Here is a 14,966-nt window from a genome sequence, read left to right on the forward strand (position 1 = left end):
ATTTTCTATCTAACTCTCTATGAAACAGCTATTTCCAGAAGGTCCTGAAAATCAGGCGATGGCCAAGTTCAGGCACAGCATGGAAGGCTTAGAGGAAAATTCTTCCTACAAAGCTGCTCAGGTTCTTCACTTCTGAACCACCATAGCCGCTCTTACTCTAGTTCCTGGTCTCCTGCCAGACCACCTCTAACATGATCAACTCAGCTTCTGCTGTGATTTCTCTTCTGGCTGTCCCTCAGGCAGAGTCACTATGCACTGTGATGCTGTCAGGTGGTGAATGTAATAAGCACATCACACTTGATGAAACATCCCCTATTCAAGGGTTTCAGAGTGCTACTTAAAAGGAAGTGTTATTAGCTACACTGTAAACAAGACTGTTCATCTATAATGGGGACTGTGTGCAAGTTCAGAAGACTTGCCCTGAGTCAGTGACAGGGATGGCAATAGAGTAGTCTTGCCATTTTTATTGTGTTTGCTAGTTATTATTTGCAGAGCTTCACCAGTGTGCTAGACTCTGGTTCTCCTTGCTCATTCACAGCAGACAAGAGCTTGTTTCTGCTTGGGAGTAAAAATGTCAGTGTCTGTGACAAAGTGATTAGGAGAACAAAAATGGACACCTGAGCTTGTAAAGTGTGGAGGCCAGGATTTTTTTGATCCTTTGTTTTCTTGTCTGGGATGCATCCTCTAAGAGGTATAACAGATCTGTGTAGGAGGCATTTTCAGGAGTATTTGCTGCTCTTTAAAGTACAGGATTCCAGAGGGAAAAGGTTCCATGGTCATTAGTGACTCCACTCTCCAAAAAACCATGAGTTTTCTACATGGAATACTATTGTATAACAGTCTAAATATTCAGAAATCATCTGGGGATATTAAATAAAAAAACACCTTCATTCTTTCCAGAGATAAATGAGCCCTCTTCCACTGGATTCTCCAAGTTCACTGGCTGTTTAGCTGTCAGCCACTAATTCCCATTAGGAACAGAGTTTTTGGCCTTGGCCAAGAAGGAAGAAATGTGCAAGGTTTTCCCTAAAGATGAGCAATTCTACCTTCTGATTGTCCTTGCCTGAGGTGGTGCAGTTTCGATCTAAAGCCACATTAAAAAGACTTCCAGGTTACAGTACAGGAATTTCTACCTTCTCTTTCAGTGCTACAGCTGAAGGCAGAAAATGCAGGATCAGGTTGGAGTTGCTAGGTGTTTCCCTGTCAATGGAGATATAATGCTCACTTAGTACAGTGGGAATGTCACTCCTTCCTAGTCTGAAACCTTTCCTTATGTCACTGAACTTTTCCAGACTTCAGGAGTACTGCTGTTGCAAGTAGCTTACCAACCTTCCCACTGGGGTCGTGTTAAATTTGAGAAACACGTTATTTCAGAGGCGACAGTTTGGGGCTTTACAGAGCAGAACTGTTGATTTTGTTTCTCCTGAGGAAAAACTTCTAAAGTCAATGAGGAATGAAGGTGTGACCTATCCTAAAAATTACTGCATTGTTGTGTTGCTGTGTCTTTAGAAATCTGTTAGATCCTCCAGTTGCCCCTGAACTAGAAGCTGAAGGTTATGCTTCTGTCTTGGACAGGCAAGGATGTGTTCTGGACAATCAGGCATATGTCCTGGTTGGGATTCCTTTCTTCACAGTCTTGCATGTTGTTTGTGTACCTGCTCTGCCCTTGCTGCTTTTCTGAGGAGTGAATTAAAGCACAGATTTCTAAGCTCATCACAAGCAGGAGTCTCAGCCCTTCAGTTGCAGTGCCTGCTCAGAAGGGGGCCTGAGCAGCCGGGGAACTGGGGGGTATGGTTGCCTGCAAAACCAAAACACAGCTGTTAGGGCTAATTTTAGGTTTTCTAAGTCTTGACGCTAGCCCTGTATTCCAGCACAAGCTGTTTGTAAGTCATAAGCATGTCCCTGAGTTGCAGTGGGAATGTTAATGTGACCTTTCTCTAAAATTGTCTTTATAGAGGCCTCTGAAATAATGAGAGACATTGGAACAGCCATCCAGTATCTGCATTCAATGAACATTGCCCATAGAGACGTCAAGGTGAGGACTGAAGGCATGTGGGCAGTGAGAAAAGAACATAAGGCAGAAAAATATATGGGCAGTGGTGGTTTAAATAGAACTAGGAGTACAGTCAGATGGTCAAAGTGCTCCTACTCCTCTGGCAGTGTGAGAAGGGCTAGTTTGCACAGCTATTTTGCAACTAGTAAAATGTCACAATATTCATATATGCTAATGCCTTCCAGTTGTGTGATGAATGCATAAGAACTTGCTGATAGTTGGTTAATTAAAGAGGTACTAGCAACTCTCAATCTGCAGTCCAGTTAATTAGCAAGAAAATAACACTGCCTGAAGTGATTTTACACTAGATTCTATAGCTCTGTGTACAGGCTTTGCCAGCTATTAGTTGTTTTCAGAATCGTACTTGCCTAAAAAAACAAACCAGAAAAAGCAAAACCAAGCAAACACCAAAACTCCCTTCAGAAACAGAAGAAATTGCATATATGGGAATATGGGAGGAATAGTCCCAATTGCATGCATCCAGCCCACTTTACTATAGTAAATAATGGGGAAAATGGGAAGATCTCAGTTAGTACTATGTGGAAGAATGTGGAACAACCCTAAAATTTGTACCCAGATGTTACTGTAAGGATTTATTTCAGTATTTGGTCAAGCTAAGAGGGGCAGCAAGAAGACCTCCACTCTGGACTTCCGGAGGGCAGACTTCAGGTTGCTCAAGGAACTAACTCAGAAGGTTCCTTGGGAAACAGTCCTTAGAAACAAAGGGGTCCAGGAGAGCTGGGACTACTTCAAGGAGGAACTCTTGAAGGCGCAGGATCAGGCTGTGCCAATGCGCCGGAAGATGAGCCCCGGGGCAGACGGCCAGCCTGGATGGGTGATGAGCTTCTAAAAGAACTAAGGTTAAAAAAGAGGGTGTATCATCTTTGGAAGAAAGGTGAGGCAACCCATGGAATGTTTAAGGATGTTGCTAGGTCTTGTAGGAAGAAAATTAGGGAGGCAAAAGCACATTTGGAGCTTAGACTGGCCTCTGCTGTGAAGGACAACAAAAAGTCCTTCTATAAATACATGAATAGCAAGAGAAAAGGCAGGGACAACCTCCACTCCTTGGTGGACATGGAGGGGAACGTTGTAACAAAGGATGAGGAGAAGGCAGAGTTACTTAACACCTTCTTTGCCTCAATTTTTTCTAGCAGGACAGAATGTCTTCCAGACAGCTGGCCTGCAGAGCTGGCAGAAGGAGTCAGGGAGCAGCATAGTCTTCCTCTGTTCCAGAATGGGGTAGTTGGTGATCTGCTTAGCCACTTGGATCCCCACAAGTCCATGGGACCAGATGGGATCCATCCTAGGGTGCGGAGAGAGCTGGCAGATGTGCTGGCCAAGCCGCTCTCCATCATTTTTCAGCAGTCCTGGCTCACTGGAGACATCCCAGAGGACTGGAAGCTGCCAACGTGGTGCCCAGCCACAAGAAGGGCCGGTTGGATGAGCCAGGGAATTATAGACCTGTCAGCCTGACCTCAGTGCCAGGCAAGATTATGGAACAGGGCATCTTGAGTGCAGTCACACAGCACTTAGAGGATGGCCAAGGGATCAGGCCCAGCCAGCATGGGTTTAGGAAGGGCAGGTCCTGCCTGACCACCCTGATCTCCTTCTATGATCAGGTGACTGCCTGGTGGATGTGGGGCAGCCTGTGGATGTAGTCTACCTGGACCTCAGCAACGCCTTTGACACTGTCCCCCACAGCAAACTCCTGGCCAAGCTGTCAGCCCATGGCTTGGATGGGAGCACACTGCGATGGGTTAGGAACTGGCTGGAGGGCCGAGCCCAGAGAGTGGTGGTGAATGGTGCCACATCCAGCTGGCAGCCAGTCACCAGTGGTGTGCCCCAGGGATCAGTGCTGGGCCCCATGCTCTTTAACATCTTTATTGATGATCTGGATGAGGGCATTGAGTCCATCATCAGTAAATTTGCAGATGACACCAAGCTGGGGGCAGGAGTTGATCTGCTGGAGGGTAGAGAGGCTCTGCAGAGGGACCTGGACAGGCTGGACAGATGGGCAGAGTCCAAGGGCAGGAGATTGAACACATCCAAGTGCTGGGTTCTGCACATTGGCCACAACAACCCCATGCAGAGCTACAGGCTGGGGTCAGAGTGGCTGGAGAGCAGTCAAGTGGAAAGGGACCTGGGGGTGCTGGTTGATGGTAGGCTGAACATGAGCCTGCAGTGTGCCCAGGCAGCCAGGAGGGCCAATGGCATCCTGGCCTGCATCAGGAACAGTGTGGCCAGCAGGAGCAGGGAGGTCATTCTGCCCCTGTACACTGCACTGGTTAGGCCGCACCTCGAGTCCTGTGTCCAGTTCTGGGCCCCTCAGTTTAGGAAGGAGGTTGACTTGCTGGAACGAGTCCAGAGAAGGGCAACAAAGTTGGTGAGGGGTTTGGAACATAAGCCCTACGAGGAGGGAATGAGGGAGCTGGGGTTGCTTAGCCTGGAGAGGAGGAGACGCAGGGGTGACCTTATTGCTCTCTACAACTACCTGAAGGGGGGTTGTAGTGAGGCAGAGGTTGGTCTCTTCTCCCAGGCAACCAGTACCAGAACAAGAGGACACAGTCTCAGGCTGTGCCAGGGGAGGTTTAGGCTGGAGGTTAGGAGGAAGTTTTACAGAGAGAGAGTGATTGCCCACTGGAATGGGCTGCCCAGAGAGGTGGTGGGGTCACCCTCACTGGGGGTGTTCAGGGCGAGGCTTGACAGGGTGCTTGGTTGCATGGTTTAGTTGATTGGGTGGTGTTGGATGATAGGTTGGACATGATGATCTCGAAGGTCTCTTCCAACCTGGTTTATTCTATTCTATTCTACTGTAAGGATTTGGCAGGATTTGTGGTACTGCCGAGCATGCAGCCCAAGACAGGATAGCTGCACTGAGGCACTTCCAGTGCAGAAATACAGCTGTGTGAGGGAATGTGCTGGAGAGCAGGTCACATAATGACAGACTGAGGCATCTAATTGGTTTCACAGTGCTGAGTTTGTGAAGTTTCTACAGATGCTTGTGTGTGTTTAGCTGGAGGGAGAACTGCTGTTGCTTGGTGTCACTGAAGAGTACGTTTGAGGTTCAGAGACTAAAAATCTGTTCACTTTTGTGGAGCTATGTGCCATTGCCTATCACCAGCACAGAAACTGAAGCATTTAGCCCCCATTACCCCCTACACAGACTCAGAGAAACATGTAAATGTTCAAATTGCTTAATCATCCTGAATCCTATTTTCTTCCAAGCCATTCCCCCTTCTCTGTGTCCCTGAACACTAACATGAGAGGACAGAGCTTCCTTATGACTGAGAAACTGAAAAACTAGTTCAAGCAGTTGCAGATTCTGGAGGTGTGTGTGTTGTCCCTGCTCTTGTGTACAAGAGATTGTACTTCCCCCTGTGCCACTGCTCATCTTGGAGAACCTTTATGGAGTGTGGAGCAAGAGTGGAATTCACTCAGGTTTCAGGAGACAGAGCTGAAGGGAAGCAGGCAGTGGACTGTCTGTCTCAGTTAATTCTAGTGGAGTTATGTCAGTTGATTATAGAGGGTGTCGTTGATGACTTCTCTTGTCTTCCACCTCAGCTACCTGAGTGGAGTACAGAGTGCTGTCAGATCAACTGGAGTTGATCCAAAGGAACAAACCTAGTAAGTGCAGTCAACCAGAGAGAGGTTGAAGAAACCAGACTTGTCACCTGTTGGACCTTATGAGAGTCTTGTGGTTTGCTCTCCTAAATACCATGGATGTTGATCTTTAGTCTGAGCACAGATGTTACATGCTGTATGGTGGGTATGTGAGAGAAATAAGGCGGCCTATCTGCTAATAGTGATCCAGGCAAGCATGATTGAAGAATGATTTCACCTTTCAGCTCGTGAGAGACATCTCTTCATTGTCCAACTGATTTTTTCTCTTGGTGGTCTTTCAGCCTGAAAACTTGCTGTACACATCTAAAGAGAAGGATACTGTACTAAAGCTCACAGACTTCGGCTTTGCCAAAGAAACCACTGTACAAAATGCACTGCAGACCCCCTGTTACACCCCTTATTATGTGGGTAAGGTATCCAAGATGCATTTCTTTTGGTTCAGTCTGTCATCCCTCACCAGACAGCGGGCCTGTGGACCATAGGAATGGATGGGGAATCTCTACTGCAGCTGTGATGTAAAGAGGCAGCCTGCAGAATTTCAGTTGGGATCCAACCCAAACTTAGTCTGGTTCCAGTACAGTTCAGTGCTCCTGCTGTCTTCCTTGGTTGCAGAGGAAACAGCCTTAACAGGGGATGCAAATGAGGATCAAGGAAAGAAAATGTGTTGCTTCTGCTTGCATGTGAGGTCATCCTGATGTTTCCTCTGAGTAATGCAATAAAAAGCCATAATCTGAACTCAGCTTCGTGGTTATTTGGGAATCCCTTTGCAAAACTACCCTTAGCTTGCCTAATGCAATAGAACAGGGAGAATATTGCCTCAGGTGTAAAGCTTTAAGCTGGCAAGTAGAGCAATTAGTAACAAAAGACCAATGTGACCTAACCACAGCTGAATTTTTGCCTTCATTTTGTGCAAAGACAGAGCACAATGTAATGAATGCCACAGCAGAGTGTCCTTGATGCACTCAGAGTACATCCCTTTTGGTGTATGAGTTAATAGTCATTCACCATATGGTATAACTGAGGTAATCCAGGCTTGGAATTTCTTTGGGGGAAACTGGGCTTAATTTTGTGAAAGAATTAGTTCTCTTCTATGCTGTAAGTTTTTATAGCTTTTAGTGTTGAGAGGTATTGTTCTGCACTGTTAGCAGATAATTACAATAGCAATATTCTTTCTGATGCTCTCTTCTCTATTTGTGTAAGCTGGGATTACTGATAAAATGTTAAGGACTTTAGGCATATATGTTTTTATGCCTTTATATTTGTATATAAACAAGCTGACATTTCCCTTCTCAGCACCTTTTTATAAACCAGCGTGATTGCTCATATGTTCAGAGAATCATTTTCCTTACAAAATGAAGCTCCCTGGCAGTTCACCCGCCCCAAGGGAAAAAAACAAATCCCCTCTAAATGTATTTCTCTATAATTTTGTTACTTAGTGAAAAAATAAAATGCTCTGGAGGCCAAAGAAAAGTAGAGTGTTGTGCAGTTGCTGGAGCTAAACACACTCCAACTAGGCATTGCTCAAAATTTTATCGCAGCTCAAATAGATCCTTTCTGCTCTGCTTTCTGGAACATATGCTCCTGCCTCTTTCAGTGCAGTGTCTCCCTGTACACATTTAGCTGTAGCTCCTTCTGCTTTTCTGTAATCTTAGTACATTATTGAGCAGAGAGACACTAAGGTGAAGAGTAGGGCGTTTTGCCAGCTTCATTCCTCCTTTTTAAAGCTACATTAAATATGTTTAGGAACTTTCAATAGAAAATGCTACTCTGCTGTTCTGCAGTGAGTTGCATTTGTTTAATGCCACTGACTACTTGTTGAAGTGCTGCTACCCATAAAGTGTTGGGGATGAAAGGAAATACCTGATACTCTGTTAATTTCTGCTTTTTGTCTTCATTAGCCCCAGAAGTCCTTGGCCCTGAGAAGTATGACAAGTCATGTGACATGTGGTCATTGGGTGTCATCACATATATTCTGTAAGTATTTGGAAAGAAGCTTGATGAAAAGATAAAAGGGCACATCTTACCAAATCTTCCCTTACAAGGGATCATGAAACTCACTAGGATCATGAAACCTCCATAAGAATATACCCTTATAAGGGACTTTTTAAGAGATGAAGGGGCTTTGCTAGTTATAAGACTTCTTTTGTCCACTCTTAACAGCCTGTGTGGGTTCCCTCCATTCTACTCCAACACTGGTCAAGCCATTTCTCCAGGGATGAAGAGAAGAATTCGGATGGGGCAGTATGGGTTTCCCAATCCAGAGTGGGCTGAAGTATCAGAGGAAGGTAACAATGCTCACTGCTGCTGCTGGGTATGTGCATGGTGTTGTGGAGTGGTGGAGTGCTTACAAGACACTACTTCCAAAAACCCCTCTTAGTTTTTGTTCTCCTTTCTTTTAGAATTTAAATTTTTGGTAATGTGATAACAGAGAGCAACTGGGAACTCAGATATTAGCCATCAATCTAAGGACTACAGAAAGTAAAGGACTACTGAAAACTTTCCTTCAAATTCCAGCTAGTGCTACTGAATGCTGAGATTAAACCCTCTAGAAACAAAAGTCTTTAATCCTGAGTCTCCTTTGGCTGCCAGGACATCTGCAATGCAAGCAGAGTTGGAAGAAAGGCAAACTGCCTTTAACTCGTTCAGTCTTTGCCCTCCTTGTTGATACAGCCAGCAAAGATGGCCGGTTCTCAAGCTGGCTTTTTGTGATGTGGGAGCTAGGGAACTAGCCAGCCACTACTCAAATCAAGGTCAAAAATTTGTTTTGTGTAAGTCATTAATCAGAAGCTGCTGCTCTTCAGCTGTGACCTGGATGGGCTCAAAGCAGTGTCCTGAAAGTGGATGGTTTTGATTACCTCCTATTCTCACAGTCTCACCTGCCCATTGTATTTGAGAGAAAGGTTACCAACCTCTGGGCTTATCTTTGTTGTCTTTTTTCTAACAAACATTCACATTGCTGTTGGGTTACTGGTTTAATGTTTTGTCTGCCTTGTGTCTTGTTCCTATTACAGTAGTCATTAAAATGCTAGGGGAGCTTGGTGAGGGAACATGCACTTGGAAAATGTGCAGGGTCTCTGTATGGTTGCCTGAAGAGAGGTGCCCTCTACCTCTGAACCTGTTGAGATCAGCTACTTCATGAGTATTCTCCTAGGCTGATTAGGTACCTTCAGCAGAGCGCTTCTTTCGCCCTCTTTTGTCGTGCTTCTTGTCACGGTTTTCTTCCTCTGAGCCTTCTGTCACTGCATCACCTATGGGAGCTTCCTCTAAATTCCCCATCAGCTTCCTGTAATTATCTTAACCATCTCTCTTTGTGGTGCCCTTGCTTTATTTTCTTGTAAATTTCCTACTCCAGGTAATATCTACTGTAAAACGCCTTTGCAATCTCGCCAAACGAAAGTCTCAACTTGTACCTCTGGCAGCTTTTTACAAGCATTTAGTCATCTCACATTCTATGTTTCTAAAAGAGAAACTGTTATTCAGAAGTTTTTCTAGGTTACCCCAAGGAAGTTATGTATAAGTCTTCCCAAATAACATCCCTTGGTTGCAGTGTTTCCAGCCTGTCTGCCCACATTCTTGAAACTCTTGTCTAGACTCTCATCATCTCATCTCTCAGTTACTTGTACTTTTGCTTTGGCAGATGCCATGTTCACAGAAAGCTACTGTAAAGCCTGTTTGTGCAATCCATTTCTTTGACTTTTTTTGTCCTTTTTGTGGCCTCTCATTTGTCAGAGAAAAGTTTACTGTCTTTTGTTTTTCCACTTTCACAGCCTGTTCTAGTTTTTGTCTTCTACCATTTCTCAAAACATCAGTTTACGCAGTCATTTAGCCTGTAACACCAGGCTTGTCACCACCTTTCAGACAGGCAGCCTGGCAGCTTTCTGTTCCTATGCTTCTCTTTTCTCAGGTTCTTGCTCTCAAAACAGTTGGCTTGGTGATGTAGATAGCATAACTGGCACCCCCAGTCTGTTGTCTGTCTTTCTTACCTCTCGTTTTGGATGTTTTTGTGTTCTACCTTTGTAATCATAGTAACCAACCCCACTGTACATGGCATCTTAACATGGTAACAGCAATCAGTAGGTGGTTTTGAGTTCAAATTTCTTCATTCAGCAGGTCTTTGTGTTCTCAAAGGGGAACACAGTCTTGTTTAGGAGCACAGTCATAGACTGCAGCATGCCATGTTGGTCCTGTTTTTCAGCCAAACAGCTGATTCGCCACTTGCTGAAGACTGACCCGACAGAGAGGATGACAGTTTCTCAGTTCATGAATCACCCTTGGATCAATGTGAGTTTTAGATCTCTTTTTTACAAGATGAATTCTTAGATGCAGACCTTAGATGTAGCTCCACATAGCACAGCAAGGGAAGGATGATGATTACTGTTAATAACTTAATTAACCTACTGTGCCCTCCACAGATGGTCATCTGCCTGTAGAACCACATTTCTCCTTGGTGTTACCAGAGGACACACAAAGAGAGACACCCACAATAGTGTTCTTGGAAGCGAAAGACAAGTGTATCTATGTCTTCTCAGAGCAGGCAATCACTGTTGACTCTGCAGCATATGCATGTGTTACTCTTTAAAAATACAAAAATAAACTGCATGTTCTTACTTCATCAGTGCAGGATTTAACAAGAGCTATTATTAGTGGACTCGGGCACCGTTGTGCATAGCTGTGTTAGGGTGAACACAGCCCTGTGCTTAGTGGGAGCTCTCATCCTTGGCAGAGTTTGGAAATGCATGGAGGAGGAGCAAGGGTCTCAGCTTAGTGCCCTATAAGAGGTTGCCAGATGGGGTGGTACACAGGGCTATTAATGGTCCCAGTTCAGGCTTCTTTCTATGACTTGATTAAATTAACTTTTCCTTAAAAATACTTTTTTCCCTAGGAAAAAAAAAAAAGAAAGAAAGGTTCTGATAAAATGATATTTACTATTTGAAACAAGAGAGAAGCATTCCAGGAGTTACCAGGCTGAGTTCCAGAATATCATTTCTACTCTGTAGGTGTCATTCAAAATAATAGATTATACTTCTCACATTTGTTTTTGCTTCCCAAAACATCATCATTCAGGAACAGAATCACTTGTACTGGAGAATGCCCTTTTCCCCTGTAGTGTTTTCTCTGTCTGTGCTGACCCTCAGAGGTAGGTGGCAGAAACAGAGGCATAACTAATGGTCAGCATTTCTGCAATGCCTGGTTGGAGATCTGAAAGCCCTTAGAATCATATAGGAATGTAGCTGTATAACATCCTGATGAAGGAGGTAAATGTCTTCATTTAGAGTCATGAAAGCTGAGAAATGAAGGTCACAAATACTCTGCAGAACTAGAGCAGAGCCTAGACAGTGCTTTTAAGTCTTCTTTAACCAAATAAAAACATAATCACTGTTGAGAATAAATGCCTCCAGCTTTAAGTGTTCGAAGCCCCAAGAAGAACGGATTTCAGAAGTCAGCAGGCGATGAATTTCATGGAATGAGTGCCTAATAGCTAAGGAAGCTACCACCTACAGTGACACATGTTACTTGAAATATGCATATAACCAATTAATGAGGAGATTGGAGACAAGGTCTATAGACTCTGCTGTACCAAAGAGCTCTGCTAGAATACTGTTCCTGGAAGAATGCTCTAGGAGCTGTAGATTGGCGCTTTTTCCTGCTGAACCTATTATTCCATGAGGTGGAGGGAGGGAAAGGGAAAGACCAACTTAGTGAATGTCTGTGTTCTTCCTTTTCCTAAATCCCTAAGTGGGAACATGTATGGGAACATGTGTGGGAAAATGCCTTGCACAAGCAGAGGAGGGTGCTTGTCTCTCCTCTTTCTTTTTTATATTTACTTATGAGGTGAATGCCAGAAGCATTATTGTGAACTATGCAAAAATGGTCAGTTTAGGTGGAGCCCTAGTTAGTGTGTAGATGAGATGTTTTTCACAAGAAGCAACTGACATCAGATATTGAGGGCATATCTTCTGTGACACCTGCTTAGGGGCACCATCAAAGCCAGTCTGCTGTTTCTCCACTTCTCTCAACCCTGCTGTACTTAATAGAACTATACCTTGGCCAGTTAAGGATCCTTCTCCAGAAGGTGCAGGAGTCATGATTTCTGCTTCCACTTCTGTAACTACTGCAGCGCTGCTGTTAGCTTAGTGGAGCACTAAGCATGGCTCCCAGTGTAATGCTTGTTTTACAGTGACATGGACAGAGATCTCCTTAGGCTCTGCTAATGTGCAGCTGCGTCTGAGGTAGGACACCACAGCAGTAGACAGTAAGTTTGGGTAGAAAGCATAAGGAAATAGAATATCCAAATGAAATTATAGTTGGGGTTATGGACTGACAAGAAATACCATGATTCCTGCTGAAGTTAGTTAGGAAACTGTGCTTTGTGCTTTAGAAATTGTTCCTTATTCTAATTTAAAGTCTCTACTGATCTTTCACAGCAGGTGAGCACAGAGCTCGATTTTATGCAAAAGAACATCCCAGGTGATGTGCTGTCTTCTGAACTGTGCCTTACTCTAATGTTAATATACTCTGTAACATTTCTAAATGGTATCAATTCCTCTTTTGGGCACACTCAGGATCTGATGAAGTGGTAGTCTCAGTTAATGTAGGCACATAAGAAAACGTCTCCTATCACAAATCCTAGAAGACAAAGGTCAAATTAACCACTTAAAAATACTGATTAATGAATAGTGAAATGACAGTTAGAACTTGAAACGTGTATACACATTTATCCAGCACAGGGTCATCGCTTGTGCTTCGGAGGGAGCAGAGAGCAAGACACTCAGCCCTGATTTGTCCTTCTCTTTGTTCTTTAGAGATAATGCCATATGGGGACCAGAGTCCTTTCCTAACTCACACATGAATTCACTTGTGGGATGATGGGAAACATGAATAAGTGAGGGCCACCAGAGGATATTAGCTGAAGTTTTTACACCCTCCATAGACACAGAGGAGCAAGCAGTCATTTCCCAAATGTGTTTTTTTCAAAACACTTGATATTTTTCCCTCTTCTTAGAGATCAATGGCAGTGCCACCAACTCCTCTTCATACTGCACGGGTCCTGCAAGAGGATAAAGACCACTGGGATGAAGTTAAAGTGAGTCAATCTTGGTTCAGATAATCTTGATGAGATTAGATGGGCTGGCTTCTCTCTGTGTGCTTATTTCCTTGGAGATTATGACTGTTTTGAATACAACCATGTTAAACAAGGGAAGCATAAACAGTCTTGCTTAGAACAGTTGTGTGTTTGTTAACTGTATTTTAAAAATGCTATCTGGGCTTCCTCTTGACAGCCTTACTGCTGTGCCAGATATCAACAAAGAAGCTGTTTGTGATCAAAGGTATTAATGGTGCTACCTGCTGAGCCACTGTGTAACCACAGAGGAGAAGGGGCAGTATTGAAAGAGTTTGAAGTTCATTACAGTGAGGTGAAGAGTATGATGAAAATGTAGGGGGACAGGGTGGGAGGGTTGAGCTGTGTTCTGTTTTTCTGCTCTTTTTATATTGTAAAACAACTTTAAATAACCTTAGCCTTGGCATGACATTTGGCAGGGGGAGAGAAAAAAAAATCTCTTGATCTAACCAGGTGCCTCACCTACTGCTTGTGCTGATGACAGTTGAATGCTTCCTGCAAAGTGAAGCTGTAGGGCAGACTAAAAGTTGTTCGCAAGCCTTAACTGTTTCCTGCTGGCCTTTATCAGGTTGGCATGCTTTTACAATTAATTCTGAATTTTCTGCACTTAAAATGCTTGGCATCTTGATAACTGCAACACTCCTGTAGAGTATTTTGCTGATTTTGTTTAAATTGCTGATGTATATTCCCAGCTGTTGAGCTATGTAATGGTAAAGTTTTATAGGACCTAGGGTAACATTTGTCTTTTGAGTCAAAGAGATCAAACAGGTATTTTCAATTTGCCTTCTTCATTTCTGCTTGTGAGAACTTCTTATGCTTGTGCTTTGTAAAGGTCCCAGAGGCATTCCTTTGGGCCACCAGTATACCTGTAATGGTTAATTGTTTTCCCTTTCCTGAACTAAATTCCCAGCCGTTCATTTACTTAAGCAGATTTTTGTTCACAACCTTGTTAAAAAAAAGGTTAGAATTTGCCTGCACTTAAACATTAATTCAAACTAAGGAAGTGTGTGAATTTGAAGCACATACTTTCAAACAACTTTCTGTGGACTCTTTATTCTAGCTGCTTCTAGCCTAGTTTGGTAATGGAGCAAGGAAAGCAGTGTTCTGCGTCTGATGTAATTAGCCCAAGTGCTGGTGAAGGCCCAGAGCCAGCCAGTAAGAAATGCTGGGCACAGGGACATGGTGGAATGTAGGCTAGCAGAGTGTGGTCCTGCATGCTCACATGTGGAACACCATGTGAATAGTTCTTCCTGAACAAGTCCATGAGCAGAATGAAGCCTTTAGTCATAGTGCAGCGCAGCAGAAAGGGCTCAGCTGTTTCTGGCCTTAGCATAACAGGGCCTCCTTCTTGTACATTCATCTCCTGGCAGTCATGTGGGGTGGCTGTGCACTCTGACTCAGATTTCAATAAAGTGCTTTCTTGGTTTCAGGAGGAGATGACCAGTGCTTTGGCTACCATGAGAGTGGACTATGATCAGGTGAAAATCAAAGACTTGAAAACGTCCAACAACCGCCTCCTGAACAAACGCCGTAAGAAGCAGAAGCAGGCAGGCACCTCTTCTGCAGCTCCTGGGTGTAATAACCAGTGAGAAGAGAAGCCAAGGACCTGTGGGTGGAGGGTAAAAGTTTAAAGGGACAATTTAAAGTCATTATGATCAACCTAGTCCATATCACAAAGACAAAGAGACCGTGAAGAAACTGTCCTGCCAAGAGAGAGCAGTGTGAAAGATTTCATTTTTGTAACTTGAATCAGGGCTTTGCTTTTGAAGACTGATGTATAGGACATGATTCTGTTGCCTTTAGCTAGGGAAGGTCCAGTAATAACCAGGAATGTTAACAGGTTTTGTTTTGGCTTAACTGTGTTGGACAAGAGGAGAGAAAAAATATTTAAACAAAAAAATAATAACAATAATAATAATAAACAACCAGGTTGGAAGAGACCTCCAAGATCATCGTGTCCAACCCCTCAACCAATCCAACACCACCTAAACAACTAACCCATGGCACCAAGCACCCCATCAAGTCTCCTCCTGAACACCTCCAATGATGATGACTCCACCACCTCCCCAGGCAGCCCATTCCAATGGGCAATCACTCTCTCTGTATAGAACTTCTTCCTAACATCCAACCTAAACCTCCCCTGGTGCTGCCTGAGACTGTGTCCTCTTGTTC

At 43.9% G+C, this 14,966-nt stretch overlaps 1 protein-coding gene across 1 annotated transcript in view; it reads left to right on the forward strand.

Annotated features, from left to right (window-relative positions):
• Window positions 1-14,669, forward strand: part of MAPKAPK3 (MAPK activated protein kinase 3) — a 50,947-nt gene extending 36,278 nt beyond the window's left edge. Inside the window, exons 5-11 of the mRNA XM_054167550.1 lie at window positions 1,956-2,035; window positions 5,956-6,082; window positions 7,573-7,648; window positions 7,835-7,959; window positions 9,870-9,955; window positions 12,678-12,758; window positions 14,225-14,669. Of these exons, the coding sequence (XP_054023525.1) occupies window positions 1,956-2,035; window positions 5,956-6,082; window positions 7,573-7,648; window positions 7,835-7,959; window positions 9,870-9,955; window positions 12,678-12,758; window positions 14,225-14,383 (734 nt within the window). The 3' untranslated portion in view covers window positions 14,384-14,669. The remainder of the gene's footprint in view (window positions 1-1,955; window positions 2,036-5,955; window positions 6,083-7,572; window positions 7,649-7,834; window positions 7,960-9,869; window positions 9,956-12,677; window positions 12,759-14,224) is intronic.
• The last annotated feature ends 297 nt before the right edge of the window (window positions 14,670-14,966 follow it).

This window comes from Dryobates pubescens, chromosome 1 (genome assembly GCF_014839835.1).
Source record: "Dryobates pubescens isolate bDryPub1 chromosome 1, bDryPub1.pri, whole genome shotgun sequence".
Lineage (NCBI taxonomy): Eukaryota > Metazoa > Chordata > Aves > Piciformes > Picidae > Dryobates > Dryobates pubescens.